This window comes from Monodon monoceros, unplaced genomic scaffold (genome assembly GCF_005190385.1).
Source record: "Monodon monoceros isolate NGI ecotype Baffin Bay Population unplaced genomic scaffold, NGI_Narwhal_1 Super_Scaffold_18, whole genome shotgun sequence".
Classification (NCBI taxonomy): domain Eukaryota; kingdom Metazoa; phylum Chordata; class Mammalia; order Artiodactyla; family Monodontidae; genus Monodon; species Monodon monoceros.
This window is the reverse complement of record NW_021703774.1, coordinates 43,135,827-43,152,202: the sequence shown is the minus strand read 5'-3', so window position 1 is coordinate 43,152,202 and position 16,376 is coordinate 43,135,827. Positions and strand designations below refer to the sequence as shown.

At 38.6% G+C, this 16,376-nt stretch overlaps 1 protein-coding gene across 3 annotated transcripts in view; it reads left to right on the top strand.

Moving 5' to 3' along the window:
- The window catches only part of HMCN1 (hemicentin 1), a 508,266-nt gene that overhangs the window by 228,508 nt on the left and 263,382 nt on the right, over nucleotides 1-16,376 (top strand). For all 3 annotated transcript variants that reach the window (XM_029226849.1, XM_029226848.1, XM_029226847.1), the window contains exons 14-15: nucleotides 4,115-4,228; nucleotides 9,185-9,343. In XM_029226849.1, the coding sequence (XP_029082682.1) occupies nucleotides 4,115-4,228; nucleotides 9,185-9,343 (273 nt within the window). The remainder of the gene's footprint in view (nucleotides 1-4,114; nucleotides 4,229-9,184; nucleotides 9,344-16,376) is intronic.

Below are 16,376 nucleotides of genomic sequence, written 5' to 3'. Positions count from 1 at the left end.
GCCTAGTGCCTGTGTTCTGGTGGATGAGGCTGGATGTTTTCTTTCTGATGGGCAGGTCCACGTCTGGTGGTGTGTTTTGGGATATCTGTGGCCTTATTATGATTTTAGGCAGCCTCTCTGCTAATGGATGGGGCTGTGTTCCTGTCTTACCAGTTGTTTGGCATAGGGTGTCCAGCACTGTATCTTGCTGGTCGTTGAGTGAAGCTGGGTCTTGCCATTGAGATGGAGATCTCTGGGAGAGTTTTGCCTTTGGATATTACGTGGAGCTGGGCAGTCACTTGTGGACCAGTGTCTTGAAGTTGGCTCTCTTACCTCAGAGCCACAGCACTGACTCCTTGCTGAAGCACCAAGAGCCTTTCATCCACACGTCTCAGAATAAAAGGGAGAAAAAGTAGAAAGAAAGAACGAAAGAAAGAGGATAAAATGAAATAAAGTAAGATAAAAAAAATAAAGTTATTAAAATAAAAAATAATTATTAAGAAAAAAAAATTTCTTTTAAAGTAAAAAAAAAAAACAAACCCAAAATCAGATGGACAGAACCCCAGGACAAATGCTGAAAGCAAAGCTCTACAGACAACATCTCACACAGAAGCATACACATACACACTCACAAAAAGAGGAAAAGGGGAAAAAATAATATATCTTGCTCTCAAAGTCCACCTCCTCAATTTGGGATGATTCGTTGTCTATTCATGTATTCCACAGTTGTAGGGTACATCAAGTTGATTGTGGAGCTTTAATCCGCTGCTCCTGAGGCTGCTGGGAGAGATTTCCCTTTCTCTTCTTCGTTCACACAGCTCCCGGGGTACAGCTTTGGATTTGATCCCGCTTCTACGTGTAGGTCGCCGGAGGGTGTCTGTTCTTCGCTCAGACAGGAGGGGGTTAAAAGAGCCACTGATTCGGGGGCTCTGGCTCACTCAGGCCGTGGGGGAGGGAGGGGCACGGAGTGTGGGGTGGGCCTGCGGCAGCAGAGGCTGGCGTGACATCGCACCAGCCTGAGGCGCGCCACGCGTTCTCCCAGGGAAGTTGTCACTGGATCACGGGACCCTGGCAGTGGCGGGCTGCACAGGGTCCCGGGAGGGGAGGTGGGGATAGTGACCTGTGCTCGCACATAGGCTTCTTGGTGGCAGCAGCAGCGGCCTTAGCGTCTCATGCTGGTCTCTGGGATCCGTGCTGTTAGCCATGGCTTGCGCCCGTCTCTGGAGCTCCTTTAAGCGGTGCTCTTAATCGTCTCTCCTCATGCACCAGGAAACAAAGAGGGAAGAAAAAGTCTTTCGCCTCTTCGGCAGCTGGAGACTTTTTCCCGGACTCCCTCACGTCTAGCTGTGGTGCATGAACCCCTTCAGGCTGTGTTCACGCCGCCACCCCCAGTCCTCTCCCTACGTTCCGACCGAAGCCCAAGCCTCAGCTCCCAGCCCCTGCCCGCCCCGGCGGGTGAGCAGACAAGCCTCTCGGGCTGGTGAGTGCCGGTCGGCACCGATCGTCTGTGCGGCAATCTCTCCGCTTTGCCCTCCGCACCCCTGTTGCTGTGCTCTCCTCCGCGGCTCCAAAGCTTCCCCCCTCCGCCACCCGCAGTCTCCGCCCGCGAAGGGGCTTCCTAGTGTGTGGAAACCTTTCCTCCTTCACAGCTCCCTCCCACTGGTGCAGGTCCCATCCCTGTCCTTTTGTCTCTCTTTTTCCTTTTTTCTTTTGCCCTACTCAGGTACGTGGGGAGTTTCTTGCCTTTTGGGAGGTCTGAGGTCTTCTGCCAGCATTCAGTAGGTGTTCTATAGGAGCAGTTCCACATGTAGATGTATTTCTGATGTGTCGGTGGGGAGGAAGGTGATCTGCACATGTTACTCTTCCGCCATCTTCCTCCTCTCCACTTCACCTCAACTTTCATTTTACATTTTCCACTTATGCTCATATATATATATGAATTTATATATATATATGTATAAATATATTTATTCATATGAAACGTTATAATATTTCTGTTATAATTAAATATTTACAACATTTCTGTCACTTATCTAGGTATTACGTTTTGCTTTTCATCTTCAGTTTTTCCCCTCCAAACTGAAGCATTTATTGAAGATATACTTTATGACAACTTATTCTATACTATAATATTCCATAATATAGTAGAATATAATACATTCTAACATATATAGTATAATCAAATCTATTATAATACATAATCATATATTCTAATAATATGTAATATAGAATACAATATTTCTTTTTTTTTTTTTGTCGTTTGCGGGCCTCTCACTGTTGTGGCCTCTCCTGTTGTGGAGCACAGGCTCCGGACGCGCAGGCTCAGCGGCCATGGCTCACGGGCCCAGCCGCTCCGTGGCCTGTGGGATCTTCCCGGACCGGGGCACGAACCCGTGTCCCCTGCATCTGCAGGTGGACTCCCAACCACTGCGCCACCAGGGAAGCCCCAATATTTCTTTTACTTTGGTCTTTCTTAGACAAATAAAGGACAAGGGTTATATGCTCAGTGTCATTTTGTAAACTGTGAATAATTAATGACTAGCAACCCACCCTTTCTCTCATTTTTCTTCATCATTCATAGTAAGGTAGTAAAATTGGCAGTGGCGAGGAAGGAGTGTAAAAGAGCCACAATAAAGATTGAGAATTGATGCAAGAGGGAAGAGTTATGGGAACATATGTGTATGTATAACTGATTCACTTTGTTATAAAGCAGAAACTAACACACCATTGTAAAGCAATTATACTCCAATAAAGATGTTAAAAAAAAGATTGAGAATTGTAGATGTGTGTATAGATGAAGGAGGTAACAAAAATGTCACAAATACTGGACCTAAAAGCCTGGGAAGAAGTCTCATAGAAATGAGGAAGGCATGTGGTGAATAAGTTCAGAAGGGAAGATGGGCTCAGATTTAGAGATGACAATTAAAAACGTTCATAGAACAGCCATGTGGAGAGGGAACCAACAGTTGGGAATGGGGATTGAAACAGAGTCTGCATTGCAGAAATGAATTTGGGTTCATTCACAAAGAAACCAAAATATTCCACCCATTTATTTAACTTAGTAATCACCCAAATTGTGTAAAATGCTGTGCTAGAGACTGTGGAATGTAGAATAAAAAATGTATGTCATGAGGTCCTTACTTTTCAAGAGTGTGAATAATGGGAGTGGATATATGTAAATAAATATAAGGCAGACAAATAAGTGCAAAAGTAGAAGGTTGGTGGAGGGGAAGATTAATTCTGACTGGGGAATTTGCAAACACTTCTTAAAGGAGAGAGGATTTAAGCTCAGTCCGGAAGAATGAGTGGAATTTGAAAAGTTGTGGCAAAGGGCATTTCAGGCAGAGGAAGAAACTTTAGCAAAAGCAGGAATATGGGAGGGAATAGGGCATGTTTTGGAGTACCAGTGTAGCTTCATACCTTGTGATAAGTAAGGAGGTGTAATGGAGCGTGAAGTTCAAAAGAAAGCCATGCACCAGTTTATGATTTTTGAAAGCTGAACTAGGGAATTATGAAATGCAATCACCGAAGTTTTCTAGCCAAGGAGTAACATGATATTTGAGAAATTAACTCTTGGCTTTGTTTAAAACTACCTCAGTTGAAGTTAGGAAGTCCTAAAATGTTCAGTTAAGAGAAAAATATGTGCATGAACTAAAGCATTAGGCAAAGGCGTGAATCAGAGCCAAGGAAAGAAACTTAGAGAATGTCTGTATTTAACATCAAAGGGAAAAATAGAGTTAAAAGTGGGAGACTCTACTTTTTATAGATGCGAATTTCAGCCTTAGAGTACAACTGTCTCTCTGTAGATAGACATGAATATCCTTAAAGTCACGTAGAAAATGTGCATCGATTAACTGAAATGTGCATCAATTAATTTCCTAAATTTTTGGACACTGTTTCATCAGAATTATTTTTTCCTAATATTCTTTTGGCCTTATAGATGATCTTTTCATCACACACATCTGTGTGCATATACATCATAAGAGTTTATTTCTGTTTGTAAAAACTGAGATAGCCACAAGCACGGAAATAATAAGTTTTTTTTTTAATTATTATTGGTTCATTTAGTAAACAGAAACAAGATGTAAGTGGCATTGTGCAAGGCGTTAATTATTTGCATGTTTATTGTTTTCAGAAGCCCCGAAGTTGATCGTAATTCAGAGTGAGCTCTTGGTTGCCCTTGGGGATACAACAGTTATGGAATGTAAAACGTCTGGTGTTCCTCCACCTCAGGTTAAATGGTTCAAAGGTACATTTCTTAAGTATGTTCATGTCTGGTTCATTTAGTATTGTTTTCTCTTTTAGATAAAGATAATTTGTTAAAAATTTATTTTGGTGTGTGACTTAGCAGCTCCATAAAATGTGCTTATGGTCTCACTAGAGACGATAGTTCAAAATTCTGCACTCTGAATTTCAGCATTTGACATCTGGTGTGGATTATAGGACTGTGAAAATCAAAGCAGGAAAACTTCGCCTGTGCTAATCCAGCTGAACGTTCTCTTTATTAGTTTAGGATTGTTTCCTGTAGAAAATTGTCCAAGAATACTCAGTTAATGTTTAAAATAGCTTCACTTATTTCAGTTCACTTTGCTTAGGCTCTCACAATTAGGAAGTTTTCTAGATTCTCCAGGACGCTTTCTATAAAGAGCTCAAATAAAGACATACCTCGAAAATTACAGCTGAATGACATTTGACTGAAAGACAAACGTATTTTATGGTCAGCTTCATCATGCATGGTAGCTGTTTATATCAAGTATAGAAATTATCTGCCTCTATTTGTGATATAAAGATTCTACCTCTGTGATTCTATAATAAAATAACAGTAATGTGCTGTTTGTCCTTGGTGAGAATGCCCTTAGGTCCTGGTCTACGCTCAAATGCTGACAGTAGATATCTGTCTAAAATGTCCTGCTTCTGTTTTTCTCTTAGTTTTTCCAATCTATGAGAAAGAAAAATCCCCACAAACAGCCTAAGAGGGAGGTTGCTAGGATTATTGAGATGCTGTTTGCAAAATACTCTTTAATCTTCAGATGAAAAATGCTAAATAGTACAAAGCACTATTGTTATGATTCTGTTTGTTAAATCGCAGACATTCCCATAGCAACAGGTTGATGTCATAATTACAAAATTGTGAATTCACCTCGGGTTCAAACTCTTAGGGAACACGAGGTGAAAAGGAAAGGCTTTATGTGGAAAACAAATACTTTTCAATAATACAAATCAAAAATAGGGAGGGAAGCTAGGAGATAACGTCACTTTCACAGTTTTCCATGTTAAATGATTTAGTCTTCATGTTTTCTCTGAAAAGAAAGCATTTCTCGATTTGCTTCTTAATTAGGTTTCAGTCAACAACAACTAATTTTCCTTATTTGAAAAACTTAAATCTTTAACTTACAAATGAAGTAGATAAAAGTTTCAAACTCACCTCTGAATTAAATAAATCCAGAAAAATATCAATCAGTAGCTTATGTTAATAATAAAAAAAGTCTTTAAAGTAATGGAACCTGCTGATTTCTCTGCCTGTCAATAGCTGAGTCACAGAGAGAAAGCCTTTTATTCTCCCAAATAGGTGCTACTCTCCTGAATAGTCTGTATGTCAGCTTTGGTCCCACAAATGGCTTGGGAGGTGAATGAGGAGTTAGGGAGCTATGCAGCCACCACATGGAAGATTCTAGAATTGACTGCCTAGTAGTTTCTTTTCTCAACCAGAGACATTGGAGTTCAGTGCGCCTAGTAAATCATATCCCATTTCTCTGTTCGAGTTATGCACCAACAGAGCTAGCATGTGGGCATTAAGCACTGACAGATCATGTTGGAGCACCTGCTTCGATTGATGTTCATCTCTAATATGCAGAGCTGCCCTGAACCCCAGTATCACTTCTTCTCCCAGTCCCAGGCAGGCAATTTATTCCATAAGCAGAATCTGGATCATAAAGAGAAAAGCCAGGGGACAAACTCTTCTACATGCACACTGGCTCCAAAAAGAAAGGGACGAGGAGGCAGCTGGACCTTTCTTTGCCACCTCTGCTGGGGATGAGACAGCAGCGAGGTTCGGAAGATCCTACCTTATGGAAACCACAGGGGGAAAGAATAGTTCTTTCCCTAACCATAAGAATAACTTTTTGTTCATAGCTTTTTTTTCAGGCAGTTCTTATTGAATAAAGTAGGTGGTCATTTGTTTATTTTTTATTTATGGTAAGAACACATGAGCTCTACCCTCTTAACAAATTTTTAAGCATACAGTACACTATTGTTACCTCTAGGCACTGTTGTACAGCAAATCTCTAGAACGTACTCATCTTGTATGATTGAAACTTTATGCCTGTTGAACAGCAGCTCCCCATTTCTCCTGCCCTGCAGCCCTTGGCAACCATCATTCATTAATAAATTGTATTTCATTCAGACCATTTGAGAAAAGGAATTTCGCACATACAAATGCCGCCCAAAATTTTAGATTTTAGAAATGAGCAACATAAAGTGGGTTCAGAGAAGAATCAGGGACACTATTAAAATGTCGTATAAAGAATATTTCTGGTAAAATAGTAAAGAAATTGAATTTGTTTCTTTAGATCTGTTGTTGCTAAAGTGTAGTTGGGAATCCCTGGAGGTTCCCCACGATTCTTTTCAGGGAACCCATGAGATCAAAATTATTTTCCTGATGATACTAAGATGTTATTTGGCTTTTTCACACTCATCTCAGCTACATGATATGTGATATCCAACAAAGTGAATGCAGAAGCAAAAATGAACACTCAGCTCTCTTCTATTAAGCTAGACATTCTAGAGATTTGCAAAAATGTGAAACAATGCCACTTTTCTCACTAAGTTTTTCTTGTTCAGGGAAATTTTTTTTTATAAAATACATTTATGTTAAAATGTCTTGAGTTATTAGAAAATAAATACATATGTTTTAAAAATTTTCAGTTTCCTTTCTAAAATGCAAAGTACAAATAAATATAATTCACATAAACAAAAATGCATTAAAGTCCCCAGTAATTTTTATGAGTATACAAAGGTCTTGAGACAAACATTTTTGAGAACCACTAAAGAACCTTCAACAATTTAAAGGGTCTTATGTCAGGGATAATGATCTCTCTGTTAGTCTTTGCATCCACAGAGGCCAGAATTGAATTTAAACTAAAGTAGAAAGAATCCTCCTTAATGGTAATGATTGTTCAATCCTAGAATAGATTGTCAGCAAAGTTTATATATTTTACTATGTGTGTAAACATTCTTCTAATCTTATCTAATATTAAAAGTATATACTTCCTCAGTCATTTTCATCTCAAAGTTCTGTATTTCTCTATGGCTTCTCAATAATTTGATTACTAATTGTTCAGTAGAAATCAAGAGAGATGACCAAAATGTGATCAAAATGCAAACTTGACATAGCCAGTGTTTTCCAATTTATATTTTGTTTCATTACTGCTGTTCCTTAAACACTTTTATTTAAAAAAAAAAAAGCTACTAGCAAAAAGTAGCTTTTTAGTCTTTACTTCATCCTGTATGTGCTCTGACATATACAGAAGAAGTAAAGGAGAAGTAAAATCCAAGAGTCTAAATGCATTTTAGTCCAAACATTTTAATGCTTGATGAACAGCTTGGTCACATTGCATCCTCCCCTAGAGGGAGGAAAGTTTATGTCAACATCATCTGCTTTTACTTATGAAAGTTTCCCAGAGGCACATAGACAAGGCTTTAGTTGCTTCTCTCATTCTCGCGTGGTACCCAGTAGCAAAGCTTAAAAGGATGATTGGGGGTTTTAAATGTTGGAATGCTGAAAAATACTTTATTTTTGGCACTGACAGTTGCTAATGTAATTTTTTTGTTTTTAAATTTATGGCTCCTTTGACCTCTTCTCCTCCCCAAATAAAAACAAAAGGAGAATTGTTTGTTGCTCTGAGTCTGTTGGTGGATGCTTTATGTAGTGTCCTAGAGAATTACTAGCTCTGGCGTTTTAGCCTGTTAAAAGCTAAGGGAGTGACTTCCACAGTCCTTAGTCCCAGGGCACATGGCTAAGCTAGTATATGGCATTTTGGAGAGTACCTCTTCAGACTTGACATCTGGGCATGCTGTGAAACCCTAAGGCAATGGCCCTTAAACCTCCTGGAATTTTTTAGGATCCCCACAAAGAGTTTGACATCACCCTTTACAAAAACAAACAAAAAAGGTATGGACTAGGTAATTTTTTATGATATTTGTCATCCTGGTGAAATTTATTCTTCGATGAGGGGAAACCTTGGAGGAAGGGAAGCCTAAGGAAAGGCTAACCCAACTTAGAGATTTGTTGAGGCATTGCCTGCCTTCAAATAGAAATGGTTCTCAGGAGATCTGAGGCACTGCAGGGACAGGTAACCCAGAAATAACTCATCTTTCTTGGGTCATTCTACCCTCATACCGAGGTCAAATTCGATATCAGGTTCCATCCTCCACTCATTTATCCCCTGCCTGCTTCTTCCAAAAAAACCTCTAACTCCAACTTAAAGAACTTTGATGCCTAATACAGGTTTAGTAGAGGTATCCTGGGAGATTTATATAACAGTACTCCTCTCTGGCCATTGTCAAGAGTTCCTCATCCATTCTTTCTCTTCTCTCAGCAAGCTCTTCCCTACCCTCTCTAGCCAGCTGTGGTTCCTACTTCCCGAGCCATCCTTAGAAACCTCTCAGGCAGCTCATACCTTTCACAAGACAAAATCTGACTGAGAACATTCAGCAAACCAGAAACCTGGTCATTAGCCAAACTATAAGAACACCCATAGTCTCCGGAGCATTTCCTGGGTAATTGAAATTCATCCTGCCACAAAGATGGTAGAAACCTCATTTCAACCTTCATCTTCCCATTCCCTTCTTACCTAACACAGCCACAGTGACAGCTGCCGCTCTTTCCCAGTCCCCCAACATAGCTTCAAAGAGTTTGTTCTCATTTAGGTACATATATGGTAGGAAATATTTGTACATAATTCATTTAGGACCTGATTTTTGACTCTAGATTAGCCTGTGGAATTATACAGACTAATAAGTCAGCTCATTACCAAGAAACACTTCATTCTTTAATTGCATAAACATTGTTTAAGTGTCTGCACCGTGCAAGACACTTGTATTTAAAAACTTTATAATCGTTTTCTTCAGAAGTTGTGCAATCAAACCAATAGCAAGCTATGTAAACATCTAACTGTTTAACGTTCTCCGCTTTGTTTTGACTTAGGGGATCTTGAGTTGAGGCCCTCCCCATTTCTCATCATTGACCCTCTCTTGGGACTTTTGAAGATTCAAGAAACTCAAGATCTGGATGCTGGTGATTATACCTGTGTTGCTGTCAATGATGCCGGAAGAGCAACTGGCAAGATAACTCTGGATGTTGGCTGTAAGCATCCCGTCTCTGATAGACAAGTTTGTATTGAAATTGACCTGGTATTTTTGACACTAATAACTTTGAAGCAGTTGGTGGAAATATTTGTCAGAATGGCAAAATTAGAGTTAGCATTTCAGATTATTAATATAATAATGGTAGTTAGCATGTACCAAGTTTTTTTCTATTTACCATGCACTGTGCTAAGAACTTGTATATGCATTATATCATTAAACCCTCATAACAATCTTAAGAGGAAGATACTATAATTTTCTCTGTTATATAGGTAAGGAAACGGAAGCTTAAAAAGGCTAAGCTACTTGACCAGGGTCAAGAGCTATGGAGGGACAGAGCCTAGATATTTGGATCTAGGTTGTTTGATTTCAGAAACTGTAGGCTTCACTGGTCTATCATCTGTTGCCAAACATTTTCCTATCAGGAGTCATCCATTTGGACACCAAATTCCTAAGTATTAACATCTGGAGGCCAAAACTTAGACTTTGGCCCTAGACCATAATTTGGAGAGGTTGATGACAGCAAAGGTAGCAGATTGTTATCTTACTTTTTTAAAAAAATTCACTAGCAATGACTCCTCTATGTATAAAACAAAGTACAAACTACAAATAAATGTCAATCACAATGTGAATGATACAGCATGTGCATGACAACTTTAGTCGGATTACTCAAGAAGTTTGGCCCTCCCTCCTTCATCTCTCCATCTCATGTTTCTTGAAAAATAAAATTACACAGTTTGGTAACACATGAAATAAAACAGAGTTTGTTTCATGTGGAAAAGAACCTGGCAGCTTAATTTTAACAGATAAGTCAAATGTTTGCATCACTTAAATTTATAAAATATGACATTTCATTAAATTGTATTTTCATTTATGCATGATGATTTTCACGCCAAAGCTGTTTTTTTTGAACAGAAGTTAAGAACTATAAAGAAAATGCATTTTTTATTTAGAATAAAGTTAACACAAAACATTTTAGTTCTACTATCTTTGCTCTTTAAATGAAAATCATGACCCTCTAAGCTTCGTATTTTATTTCATATAAACGAAAAATTTTTTCCAGCTGGGATCTTTTATGATCCCCATGCCCCTAGGCTGTCTGGTGAACACTCTGCATTCTTGGTGATTATGCCCTTGGGGTAGAATCAACAAAGCTGAAAATGGCCACAAAGACCACTGTAGAATCTGTCTAGGGCACAGCAAGATGTGTTTGAACCATGACTAAACTCTGTGGTTATTAAGAGAAGTGCCTTGGAAATAAGATTGGAATCTCTGGGTGGAGGGTCTCTGAATCTACCAGCAGAGTATGAAATACAAGAAATGCTTTTAGAAATATAAGGCCCAAATGAAGAGGGTGATTAGATACAGAATTCTTGTTTTCAAGAAATATACAAAGTTTCACTTCTCAACATTTTCTAGTTTTGCTTCTCTCTCTTTCCTGCACAGATATTTTCTGTTCACCCAATGTTCTTGTAGAATTGTCTAGCTCTAGAAGGAAGAGTGAAATAGCCCAACAAAAAGGGAATGACACCCTCAACCCCTCCAAGATTGTAGAAAATCTAAACATCTTACATATTTCTTTGCTTACTTACTGTCTTCTTGAAAATCTTTTTAGCTTCTGAACTTTCCAGGTTCTCTCTTCGGATTAGTGACAAACCATATAAGGGTTAGGTCTGTCTGTGCTGGACTGACTTGGAGTAGATAGGAAACATCCTAACAAAAGTTTTATATTTATCCCTTATTCCTTGAACTGAATTTTGTTTTATCTCCACTCATATTCAAGATCTTCACTCTCAATGACCCTTTCTAAAACAATGGCTTCCTTAACTTTTATTCCAGTAATTGTCCTGATGGAGCTACTAACATAAACTCTATTGTTTGCTTACTGTAACCTTGATCATTGTTAAAAGTTGCCAAATAACTTAATATTAACATCAGTACCATTCATGTTTCTGCTATGCCTTAACTATTTCCTTATTCACCATTAGAATTCTGATCATTGTAGCTTACAAAGTTTGACTAGACCTTTTCTGCCCACATAAAACTATTGTTACATATCCTAGCAGATAGAGGATGTAACTGCCAAGCACCGTGCAAATCACAGTTGCAGTGATAGTTGTGATTATTGCTATTAGGTTTAAAAGCAAACAAACAAAAGAACAAGTTTTCCCTAGAATTTATATAGTGTTTAAGAGAATGAGCTCTAGAAAGGGACTGGGTTTTCTACCTGACTTTTAACAGTACCTACCTGATTGGTTGGTTGTAAAGATGAAATGAGGTATTATCGTCTATGTGCATTCAGCATGTCAGCAGTTACTGCTTTTCCTCCAAAGCTGTTTCATGGACGTGTATCAAATAGGTGAATAGTAACTTTACAAACTGAATGGTCACTTTGATTCTTTGAGTCTTGAAAAATAATATAGAAATGCATATATAATAGTGGTATAGCGTTTAAGATTAAGCATTGTGCTTTTAATACGATAGTCACTGTTTCAACTTGATTTTTTTTTTTAAAAAAGGGCTTGAGACAATTTAAGTACTACTATTAGTGGTGCATCAAATTATTCATTTGAGTTCCAAAACTACTGGGCATAAATTTAAGTAGATATGACTTAAGAAGAAAAACTTGCTTTTATCCATATCATGTAAATAGTTAGACTTTCAGTTTGTTTTTGTGGGCCTATTATTTCACATAAACAATACTAGATCAAAAAATAATCATAAAAAGATCATTTAATGTTATTCATGAGTTCTAGCTTCTTGTAGTGAGTCTCCGTTATGGACATTTCAGGTCAATGTTCAGGGAATGTTACCAATGCTTTTCATCCTTTTTTAAAAGGGTGTCAATTGGAAGACAAGAAGATTGGCTACATCAAACAAAAAGTTGGCCTGGCAGTGACTTTATTTGCAGCATTCCACACCACAGAGGGTGATGTTTTAGACTTAGACTGTGGTTTCATGTTTTGTGGTTTGGTAGAACCAAAACAGTATGTTCAGCCATTTTAGGAAAGAAAATCTCAGTTTGACTAATCTAATGCAAGAGTTGCCATGGTGGGGATAGATTTAATTATCACTAAAGGAACTAGAATAATTTTATAGAATAGGTGTCAGAGCAAGATGGTCAATCTGTTTGTAACTTTTATATTTTCAAAATAATGTGTGCACACAGCCATATCCACCTGTAAGTGACAACAGAGCTGTACCGTGCTTTAACCCTGTGCAGTCCTCAAAGTGCTTGCACACAAATATTTAGGGGATCACAGAGGATCTAGCATAATAAATCCAACAGACTGTATGCAGAAGCCAAAATTGAAACTAACATTAGATACATTAAACTCCAGAACTATGATTTAATAAATTAACTATACAATATTTATGATCATTGATAGTTTATAGTTGGGTGATTACTACACGTTAAATGATTAATAATGATTCTTTCTTTTAACAACGTGAGATAGGATATGTTATCGCCCTTTTGTTCATGGGGAAATTTAAACTGGGGTAGGTAAAATAATATTCCAAGGTTATAGACTAAGAAATAGTGGAGCTGCGATTTGAAACCACCTGGTGGGCTGTACCTTCCCTAAGCTACTTCTCTAAGCAGCTCCTCTGTACAAGTTCCATATTTTGTACTATAATCACTTCTGCTTCCTTTCCCACTCGTTTTGTTAATCTGTTTACCATCCACCCAATGTTAATTCACTTGGAGTCCGAATTGGCCACACTCAGGAGTCGGAAGTACTTAAAAGGCTTCTTGGCTTGAAGAGGAGCTGCTTCATTTTGATGTTTGCTTGTCATTGATGCTGTCCTGGCTGCTTACCTAGTGCCTGGTACTCTCATTTGCCTTGTTTTCTGGTACCAGTACATTTATTCCCTGACCTTGTGCTTGTCTCGTGCCTGACACTCTTCCCAAAGCTTCTTCACCACTGGTGACTTCTCTCATCTTAAGTGAGTTTTATGGGCACAACTTGAGCTTCACTTACCCTTTTTTTTTTTTTTTTGCGGTACGCGGGCCTCTCACTGTTGTGGCCTCTCCTGTTGTGGAGCACAGGCTCCGGACGCGCAGGCTCAGCAGCCATGGCTCACGGGCCCAGCCGCTCCGCGGCATGTGGGATCTTCCCGGACCAGGACACGAACCCGTGTGCCCCGCATCAGCAGGCGGACTCTCAACCACTGCACCACCAGGGAAGCCCTAACCTTTTTATTTTTTAAATAGATCTTTACTGGAGTATAATTGCTTCACAATACTGTGTTAGTTTCTGTTGTACAACAAAGTGAATCAGCCATATGCATACATATGTCCCCATTTTCCCTCCCTCTTTAGCCTCCCTCCCATCCTCCCTATCCCACCCCTCTAGGTCATCGCAAAGCACCGAGCCGATCTCCCTCCCTGTGCTATGCTGCTACTTCCCACTAGCTAACTGTTTTACATTCGGTAGTGTATATATCTCGATGGTACTCTCACTTTGCCCCAGCTTCCCCCTCCTACCCCATGTCCACTAGTCCATTCTCTATGTCTGCATCTTTATTCCTGCCCTGCAACTAGATTGATCAGTACCATTTTTTTTTAAGATTCCATATATATATCTATATGTTAGCATACGGTATTTGTATTTCTCTTTCTGACTTCACTCTGTATGACAGACTCTAGGTCTAACCACCTCACTACAAATAACTCAATTTCGTTTCTTTTTATGGCTGAGTACTATTCTGTTGTATATATGTGCCACATCTTCTTTATCCATTTATCTGTTGATGGACACTTAGGTTGCTTCCATCTCCTGGCTATTGTAAATAGAGCTGCAGTGAACATTGTGGTACATGTCTCTTTTTGAATTATGGTTTTCTCAGGGTATATGCCCAATAGTGGTATTGCTGGGTCATATGGTAATCCTATTTTTAGTTTTTTAAGGAACTTCCATACTGTTCTCCATAGTGGCTGTATCAATTTACATTCCCAGCAACAGTGCAAGAGGGTTCCCTTTTCACCACACCCTTTCCAGCATTTATTGTTTCTCAATGTTTTCATAATGGCCATTCTGACCAGCATGAGGTGATACCTCATTGTAGTTTTCATTTGCATTTCTCTAATAATTAGTGATGTGGAGCATCTTTTCATGTGCCTCTTGGCCATCTGTATGTCTTCCTTGGTGAAATGTCTACTTAGGTCTTCCGCCCATTTTTTAACTGGATGGTTTGTTTTTCTGATATTGAGCTCCATGAGCTGTTTGTAAATTTTGGAGATTAATCATTTGTCTGTTGTTGCATTTGTAAATATTTTTTCTCATTCTAAGGGTCGTCTTTTTGTCTTGTTTATGGTTTCCTCTGCTGTGCAAAAGCTTTTAAGTTTAATTAAATCCCACTTGTTTATTTTTGTTTTTATTTCCGTTACTCTAGGAGGTGGGTCAAAAAAGATCTTACTGTGGTTTATGTCAAAGAGTATTTTTCCTCTGTTTTCCTCTAAGAGTTTTATAGTGTCTGGTCTTACATTTAACTCTGATCCATTTGGAGTTTATTTTTGTGTATGGTGTTAAGAAGTGTTCTAATTTCATTCTTTTACATGTAGCTGTCCAGTTTTCCCAGCACCCCTCACTGAAGAGGCTGTCTTTTCTCCGTTGTATGTTTTTGTCTCCTTTGTTGTAAATTAGGTGCCCATATGTGCGTGGGTTTATCTCTGGGCATTCTATCTGGTACCTGATAGATCTATCAGGTGCAAGATATTGATCTGTATTTCTGTTTTTGTGCCAGTACCATACTGTCTTGATTACTGTAGCTTTGTGGTATAGTTTGAAGTCAGGAAGCCTGATTCCTCCAACTCCATTTTTCTTTCTCAAGATTGCTGTGGCTATTTGGGGTCTTTTGTGTTTCCATACGAATTGTAAAAATTTTTGTTCTAATTCTGTGAAGAATGCCATTGGTAGTTTGATAGGGATTGCACGGAATCTGTAGATTGCTTTGGGTAGTATAGTCATTTTTACAATATTGATTCTTCCAATCCAAGAACATGGTATATCTCTCCATCTGTTGGTATCATCTTTAATTTCTTTCATCAGTGTCTTATAGTTTTCTGCATATAAGTCTTTTGTCTCCCTAGGTAGGTTTATTCCTAGGTATTTTTTTCTTTTTGTTGCAGTGGTAAATGGGAGTGTTTCCCTAATTTCTCTTTCAGATTTTTCATCATTAATGTACAGTAATGCAAGAGATTTCTGTGCATTAATTTTGTATCCTGCAACTTTACCAAATTCATTGATTAGCTCTAGCAGTTTTCTGGTGGCATCTTTAGGATTCTTTATGTGTAGTATCATGTCATCTGCAAACAGTGACAGTTTTACTTCTTCTTTTCCAATTTGTATTCCTTTAATTTCTTTTTCTTCTCTGATTGCTGTGGCTATGGATTCCACAACTATGTTGAATAAAAGTGGCAAGAGTGGACATCCTTGTCTTGTTCCTGATCTTAGTGGAAATGCTTTCAGTTTTTCACCATTGAGTATGATGCTTACTGTGAGTTTGTCATATATGGCCTTTATTATGTTGCAGTGGGTTCCCTGTATGCCCATTTTCTGGAGAGTTTTTATCATAAATGAGTGCTGAATTTTGTCAAAAGCTTTTTCTGCATCTATTGAGATGATCATATGGTTTTTATTCCTTAATTTGTTAATGTGGTATATCACATTGATTGATTTGTATATATTGAAGAATCCTTGCATCCCTGGGATAAATCCCACTTGATCATGGTGTGTGATCCTTTTAATGTGTTGTTGGATTCTGTTTGGTAGTATTTTGTTCAGGATTTTTGTATCCATTTTCATCAGTGATATTGGTCGACAATTTTCTTTTTTTGTGATATCTTTTTCTGGTTTTGATATCAGGGTGATGGTGGCTTCGCAGAATGAATTTGGGAGTGTTTCTCCCTCTGCAATTTTTTGGAAGAGTTTGAGAAGGATCAGTGTTAGCGCTTCTCTGGGTGCTTGATACAATTCACCTGTGAAGCCATCTGGTCCTGGACCCTTGTTTGTTGGAAGATTTTTAATTAT